Here is an 8,761-nt window from a genome sequence, read left to right on the forward strand (position 1 = left end):
CGATGTAAAGCGAGGATCCAGGGATGAGAAGCAGCAACGGTGATCCATTAGGGACATTCTTCTGAAACAAAGAAATCCTATTAGCGTCTTGCGAATAATCGTGGCGTTGATGCGAACTAACCTTCTCGGTAGTCTAAGGTTAAACCGAGTGGCGACCGTTCGATAGGAATATTATCCGCCGGAATCGGGCTCAACTCGTGCCGTCCGGTCACAACCTAACCTAAAAACAGATATGTGCTGTAAGAAATTACGTATAATTTAATAATGTTCTTAAATGAGAAGCGCTTAAAGCGGCAACTTCATGATTTTCCCCAAGGATGATAAATTGTTTCCGGCGCTTTAAAATAGTGCGTATCCTGTTCAAACATTGCGATTGGACACTGCTCGATTAGACACCTACCATTTGTCACGTTTTATTAGACACTGCTTGATTGGACACCGCATGATTGGACGCAGTACGATTGGACACAGCACAATTGGACACGCACATTGCACGATTGGACACCGCTCAATCGGAAACCGCACGATCGGATACCGCACGATCGGATACCGCACGATTGGACTTCGCACAATCGGACACCACACAATTGGACACGTATGCTGACCCAATTGTTGTGTGAGTCATTGTTGGGTTAGTTTTTTGGAGGTGGAGTTCTCCGCAGGGAGCGGAACCCACTGCAACCACGCGCGATGCCTAATCGTGTGGTGTTCAATAGTGCAGTGTCCAATAAAACGTGTCCAATATTACGTGTTCAATCGAGCGGTGTCCAATCGTTATGTGTTCAAACGAAAGTGAGCCTTTAAAATATTATAACTGCTAATTCTAGACCGAATGGAAGCTCCATATAAATTTTGAGGCAAATCGGAGGTGAAGACTCTAATATAGAAATTTAGTAATATTTTCAATAAAATAATAGTATCTGTCATGACTTGTGATTTTATTCGAGAATTATAGTGTTTTCTAAGTAAAAAATTGAAAGGGATTATAAGACCTTTTTTTTCTAAAATAAGCCACAGAATATTTTCTTCAATCTTTTATACTTACTTAGGAAACACCCTGTAGAATGTTTCAAACTTTCGAGCGGTAATGTTATACAGTTTCATTGAAATCAGAATTTGCAGATTGGCAATGTTCAGTCGTAGGCAATTAATGAAATTATCTGTATATCTGTATTTTGCAATAATGTAATTATATAAAAATAATTTTTTTCTAGGCACTTTTTATTTGTGGAATGGAATACTGTATCGTTGTATAGTTACCAAGGACGTTTACTGGGTAATCCAAGATGGAAAGGTTTTTCTTCAGAACCACTATATCCTGCTTGCATATCATTGTGTGCTGATACTTTGGTCATAAGAAATCAAAACAATGAAAAACGTAAGATAAACATATAAAATGTAGTAAATGTATATTAAAAAGTTCAACAAGATTTTTTAAGCAATTTACTTTATAAATTACACCGTAGATGAAGGTAGTTCAAATTAAATATAAACGGGAATTTGTTTCTATGCATGTTACGTACAACATCACCGGAATGTTTCACATTTTTTAATATATCTCACTTGATTACAATACACTTGTTCCATCGTTCTGGAAGCTTCTAGAACAATGATGTTGGGATACACAGAAGTTCTTACAATTAGTCACTGAGCGTGAGATTCATTTTTCACACAATTTCTTCCTTTTTGAAGTAATTTTGCTCAATTATACACTCTTGTCTGTAACAAACATTTATTGTCAAACTATGCTTGAAGTCTGGTCAAAATTTCAGAAGAATTGACCCTTTTATTCATGAAAAATTGGATAATTATCGAGAAAGACTCTATTTTTATATTCGACAACGTTTGGCTAATGTGACAATTCATTGGTTTTGGTCAGATTAATCGTCAAGACTTTTTTGACCATGGGTTTTGGTCGTTTCTAAATTGATTTAATCTTTGATACTTACATATAAGCATCTCATTTTTATTAAATTAATTTATTAAACTTATTGCGAAAAATATTACCTCAGCCAGGGTTCAAACCTGGAACCTCCCTTATTCCGTGTAGGGCGTCGTACCAATTCGACCACTGAAGCATGTGCAATAATTTAATTTAATAAAAATGAGAAGCTTATATGTAAGTATCAAAGATTAAATCAATTTAGAAACGACCAAAACCCATAGTCGAAAAAGTCTTGACGATTAATCTGACCAAAACCAATGATCGAATTGTCACGACATTAGCCAAACGTTGTCGAATATAAAAATAGTCTTTCTCGTTTATTAATTATTATTGGCGAAACAAATACATATACTTTCTGTTAAATAATTATATTCGTTGCTTAACATTACTTCTTTGCACTCCTCGTTCAGTCATCGTGACAGCGTCTGACTGCTGACTTTGTGAAGATTGTTACGGCTTGTAAGGTGAAACCTGTCTGAATGTGTCACAACATGCAGGGCGACACAGATTGATTAGGTCCGCAAACTGAACTATTGTTTTGTGTTTGAACCATCTTCGTATATAAATTATTGTTTCAATTTTTTAATATTGAAACTTTTCAAATCATGAATTAGTTTTTGCAATCTTTTACTTTTTATATTGTAAAATGTTTGATTGAGGATCCCAATTCTTATTGTAAATGGGAATGTTACTTTTAATAATTATCGTTTCACCGGTATTCACGAAGGAATTTGCAGGACGACCTCGACAACGTGACGCGGGTGTTATGATACCGCTTATTACGAAGGAAAACGAGGGTGGTGTTGAAGGGAAAAGAAAACAAGGATAGATAACGCTTATTTAATATATATTTCACTTTTACATCTCCGCGAAGTCCATTGCACGGACTTACGAATTACGAACCGATACGCCGGGATACGATTACAAAGGCATGAGCCCTCAGACGCACGTCCGATCTCTTCGGAGATTTCCTCAGAACTCTGTCGAAGCTTCTCGCGCACTCAACTCGTCTCGACTCGCTTGAACACGTTCGGACTTGTACGACCGTTACACATTTCGCGTAAACAACTTGCGTCATCGCCACCCGACCAATCATACGCACTCTCCAATCGCGTGTTGGCGGCGGTGGCCAGCGCCTCTAGCCATCGTAGTTACCGCGCCGCTCGCGTGCGACATGTGGGGCCACCTATCGGTTTCTTACAATATCAATTTTTAAATACTTTACATTTTCGATTTTCCAAAATAACATAAGATTTTGAATATTCAAATTTTAAATAATTACACAGTACAATAGAAGAACTAATTATTAAGTTTTGTTGTTGGATTATGATAGATGGATGCTTTCATAGTACACCAGTACCAATTATTTCTTTCTATTATATTGAAATTTTTGTTAAAGGGAGGTTCTCATCTAGCGACCCAAAAGTAAGGTAATTTTCTTGAATTTTTTTTCATAGAAGGAAGTAAATGAACAACTGAAGATTTTTGATACTTATTTATGGAGTCTAAGAGTACATAAAAAAATTTTTTTAAATAGAAATTACTGCCGTGGAATGGTGTTACACGTGGTGCATCGTGACCGCGTCAAAAAAAGATGTCCAATTGGCAATCACCTGTAAAAATTATCAGAAATCAAAAATCCAAAAATTTTCATGAAATATATAATATTTGTTGGAGCTTGAACCTATAATATGAATAAAAAGTCAAAAATTAAAAAAATGACGGACATTTGAGTTTTGAGTACCGTTTTTTCACGTTTTTTTCGCTCTTTAATGTGGACATTCTTTCTAGGACATTCGTGGAGTAAGTAGATAGAAACACAACTGTCAGTTTTGTCCGCATTTTTTCGAAGTTATCTGCTGTTCCATCGCCTCAGGGCGTTTATGTTACAGGTCGTTTGTAAGCGCCAAAATGCAACAATGACTGCATAGATAAATATAAAGTGAAGAAGCCATAATATCAACGGGTTTTTGAATTATACAAGGACGGTAAGAGTTTGGAGGTTAGAAAGCAATAACCGAAGGAGAATAGAGAAAGAAAAGAGAGACAGAGCGCCCAGTAAGCAAAAAACGTCAAGAAATATTTCAATTACATTGCATTAATGTTAAAACGTTGCTGTAATGTAGTTAAAATGTTTCTCGGTGTTCCTTGCTTACTGGGCGTACATATGAGAAAGAGGCATAGAAAAGCAAAGTTGGTAAGAGCCAACCGATAAGAAAGGAAGTGATAAAACAAAGTAAACCTAAAAGTAAGGAAACAGCATAAGAGGAAAAAAGAGGAAGGAGCAAATGGAAGAAGAGAAAAAGGGGTGCGGAGAGAGGAGCATTGGAACGCAGAGAGGTGATAAAGAGAAAAGTAAAGAAGTTGAAAAAGGAAAGAATACAGGGGGCAGACCAACGAGGCCAGAGAAATTATCGCGACTGAGAAAAGACGGGAAGCCTGGAATCCATTAAAAATTACTAAAAAAAAGAGAAAAAGAGGAAGAAAAAGAAGTGGCGAAAAAAGCCAAAAAAAAATATTAGAAAGATTCAATAAAAAAGTAAGAATAATAAGATTGCCAAATAAAATAAAAAGAAAGGAAGAGAGAAAAAATAATATGAAAGCGGAAAGAATGTTAAAGGAGATTTTGGCGAGAATAGACAAACAGAAAAAGAAAAGAAAAAAAGATGAGATAAAGAAAGAGATACAGGACCTGAGGGAAAAATAAAGAAGGAGGGAAATGATATGAGACCAACAAAAAACGAGCATAAAAAACAGAGCTAGTAAAACAGTTAGAGGAGAAACTCCAGGAATCGGAGAGGAGCAAAAACAAAATGAAAGGAAGCAACGACCTGAAAAAAAGAGTAAAAGAGACAGAAAGAAATTGGAAAATGGTGGAGAGAAGGAAAAGGAGTGCGAATCTTCGAGAGAGGGCGGATCAACGCACGTTCCCACAATGAAAGAAATACGGAAGATTGAAGTGAACAATTAAGCAGTGAAATGAGCTATTGGGAAATAACAGGCCAGGCAATATGGAGAACATAAAGCCGAATGCCGTCCTGGCCAGATGCATAGAAATGAAGAGGTTCATTTGTGATAAGCTTATATACATCATCAGGCTAAATAGTAGAAAAAACAAATTTTGAACGTTGAGAAGGACTAGAAACTGAAGCAATGGCTGACATGAAGTTAATGTACGAGCAAGGTAATGAAGTATTAGATACAGAGACGTAATATAAATTTAGTTGATCTGGTGAGAAAAAACGGAGAGGAGAAACCGACGTAGACTTGACAAGACCAAGACGGGCAAGTTCTCTCCACAATTTAGCAGAGTCGGTAATGTTAGTAAGAGAGGCAAAGTGAAAATCACTCTTGGCGCGCTTGATATCAATGTTAAGCTGGTTGCGAAGATGTCGGTATCTAGCATAGCCAAGAAGAGTGAAGACTATTGGAACGTTTGGCTTGCTTATACAGCTGATTACGTGTACGGAGTCGGGATCTACTTCATCAGAGAGCCAATGAATAGGAGGCCTTCTAATCACAGATCTACGAGCAGGAGCAAACACACCCAGCACGTCAAGCAAGGTAGACGACAAACGAGAACAAACCTCCTCAACGTTAGTCACATTCACAATCTGAACATTGATTGCCAAGGAATGAAGATGCTCAAGAAACGCAGAGGTGTCAAAGTTCCTATAACTACGCCGCAGTACAGATTGCTTAGAGTCAAACGTACGATTTAGAGAGAATGATATTTCAAGCAGATCGTGTCCTGCGAGAGAGAGAGAGAGAGAGAAAGAGAGAGAGAGAGAGAGAGAGAGGCCATTGCACGCGGGTCCTCCCGGTGCTCAAAACGCGCGTCTTCCTTCCCGCGACCCTATAACTGACCGTCAGCGCGGTTCCTCCTCCCCGCGGACCCGTCGCCCTCGAACGCGGATCCTCCTTCTCCCCGCAAACCCCTCACCTTGCCCACCGGGCATGGAGTACCCTGCGCCACGAACCCCGCTGCCCTGCTCCCCCCTCGGATCTTCTAGGGTAGAACCCGCCTTTAGCGCCTTTATATCTTCTTCTTCTTCGATGGCACTACAGCTCATATCGAGCCAGGGCCTCCCTCAGTTTCCCCCTCCAGACATTCCGCTCCGCAGTGCACGTTCTCCAATTTCTTACGTTCAACAGGCTCCGGGCATATGTTGAGACTTCATTCTCCCATCTTGCTCTGGGTTTTCCTCTAGGTCGTTGTCCCATGAGTCTTTTTGGCATGCTTGTATCCCTCATGCGTTGCACATGCCCAGCCCATCTTAAGCGCATAAACTTTATATGCGTTGACAGTTTAGAGGCTTTGTACCTTTGGTATGTTTCGTGGTTATAGAGTATTCTCCATACGTTGCTTTCTTTAACCGGTCTATATATTTTTCTTAGTACTTTTCTCTCGAAGGCGTCCAGGACGTCTTTTGTTTTCCGTGTCAGAGTCCATGGTTCTGACTCATACGTAACAACGCTACACGCTACGTAAGTCTTATATAACAGGATCTTTGTTTTTACATGGATATTTCTTGATTTCATTATTGGCAGTAGGGAGAAGTAGGCTCTGTTTGCCGGTTTGATCCTCTCCCTCATATCCTTCGTCTCGTCATTTTCTGATGTAAGAATGAATCCTAGGTATTTGAGTTCTTTCACTTTCTCAAAGTTACTTATTGTTGTATTTCGTGCCGCTCTCTGTGGTTTTCTGCCCTGGAATATAATCTTCGTTTTGTCTTCATTTATTTGTAGCCCTGTATCCCTCGCCGCTCGTAGCTCGTCAAGCATTTCCTTCAGATATGATGGCACTCTGGCTAGGCAGTTTGTATCGTTGGCGTACGCCGCTAGCTGTTTCGATTTGTAGAGTAGGTTGCCGTTTACATCTACATTTATCTTTCTTATTGCCTCTTCCATCGCTAAGTTGAACAGCATCGGCGCTAGATCGTCCCCTTGTTTTAGTCCTTTGTTAATCTGAAAAACTTCTCCAAGTTCTCCCTGGATCCTTACTGCACTTCTTGTATTGCCCATCAACGCCCTGGTGAGTTGCATTAGTTTCGGCGGGATCCCCAGCTCTATCATTGTTCTGTATAGGCCTTTATATTTTACTCAGTTTAAAACGTTTTTAAAACGTTTTTAAAACTATAATAAAGCTCTCTTTCATTAAGAATTTTCTGAGATGTTTTAAATTTTGTTATTTTTATTTTTAATATTAAGTATGAAATATCTCGTAAAGTATTCATTTTTCGATAACTTTATCTTAATAACCCAATTAAGAATTTAATCGACTGTACTGGCAATGATTATAATCGTGGCAACAATTATAATCGTCGAGACAAATTACGACATTATAATCATTGCCAGTCTAGTCGATTAAATTCTTAATTGGGTTAATTATTGACTGGCAAAGTAAATGTTACTTATTCGGTTTATCTTAATAATTTTATACGTAAAATAATGAAAAGAATCAAATAATTTTTATATTTGCAATTTTGTAAAATTGAATGCGTCTATAAAAAGCAATAAAATTTTTGTTTTAATTTTTTTATTTTTTTTACAACAATTGATTTCTTTTATTGTTCTACGTATAAAAAGTCTTTCTAAGCATGATGCCCTAAAAATTCTGCGAAACAGAACACGATATTCTGGATCTGTACGGATATTTCAATCAGACACTCAAGTAGAGGCGGCACTTCAAGGACTTGCAGATGAAACTAAAAGCGTTAAAGGATGCAGGAGTGATAAATAAGACAATTCGCTATAAAGATGGTGTGCCTACCCGGGAAAAAAAAATTATATACCTATAATTATATATAATTATATATAAATGATCATATATAATTATATATGAAAATTGGCACAATATAATTTTATCTGATTATATATAAAAATATATAATTCTACAAATTTTTATATAATTTTATATAATTATATATAACTTTATAGTAAGGTTTACTTTCAAAGGATTATATATTATTATATAAAATTATATATAATTTTATGTAATATAATATATAATGAATAAATAAAAAGTGAAATAACTTTTTTCATATATTATAACTTGGCACTGCTTGACGTGAGACAGTGCCGTGTGTCTCTTGATACCGTTTTTATACCACTGTTCGTCAAATTTTAAATACGAGAAACGAATCCTCGAATGCCATCTATTGGGATAATCCGAATTTAAAGTTTATATATGATTATATATAATCATATATAATCTACATGGATTCTATTATTTCTATATCTTTGACAAATAAAATTATATATAATTATATATAATTATATAAATTTATATATTTTAGGATTTACTTATAATTCATTTCTATATAAATATATTAATATATATATGCCGTGAGTATTTAATGGGGACAAAATCTCAAGCGCATGTATGTTTTGGGGACATTTGTATACTTTGAGGACAGGCCTCAAACTATCCATATATCAAACGTATGGTACAATCTCTTATATACACTCTCCCGCATGTTATACGTATAGTTTGAGCCCAGCATAAATTTTATCACTTACTAATATTTTAAAAAAAATTAAAATACTCATTAGATAGCGCTACTCTGGCCGTTCTAAGAATATTTTGATCCAAGAAGCTGGATTGAGATATCGTGTCTTTAACGAGTAATATAATAATTTTATATAATATAAATGTAAATAAATTTCTGTGGATAAATAAGTTTTAAACAATAAAAATATTGATTTTAAAAATGCTTCAAATACTTATATTAAGGTGACCTCAATGTATACGTTTTGTATATAATTCATAGATAACCTGTTCAATATTCTGATCCAAGAAGCTGGATCGAGATC

The 8,761-nt window shown here is 36.4% G+C and overlaps 1 protein-coding gene across 1 annotated transcript in view; it reads left to right on the plus strand.

Moving 5' to 3' along the window:
* Positions 1-8,761, plus strand: part of LOC112462358 (intraflagellar transport protein 80 homolog) — a 37,630-nt gene that overhangs the window by 12,072 nt on the left and 16,797 nt on the right. The window contains exon 3 of the mRNA XM_025028083.1: positions 1,215-1,378. Within this exon, the coding sequence (XP_024883851.1) occupies positions 1,215-1,378 (164 nt within the window). The remainder of the gene's footprint in view (positions 1-1,214; positions 1,379-8,761) is intronic.

Source organism: Temnothorax curvispinosus, unplaced genomic scaffold (assembly GCF_003070985.1).
Source record: "Temnothorax curvispinosus isolate PA1 unplaced genomic scaffold, ASM307098v1 QBEX01012299.1, whole genome shotgun sequence".
Classification (NCBI taxonomy): domain Eukaryota; kingdom Metazoa; phylum Arthropoda; class Insecta; order Hymenoptera; family Formicidae; genus Temnothorax; species Temnothorax curvispinosus.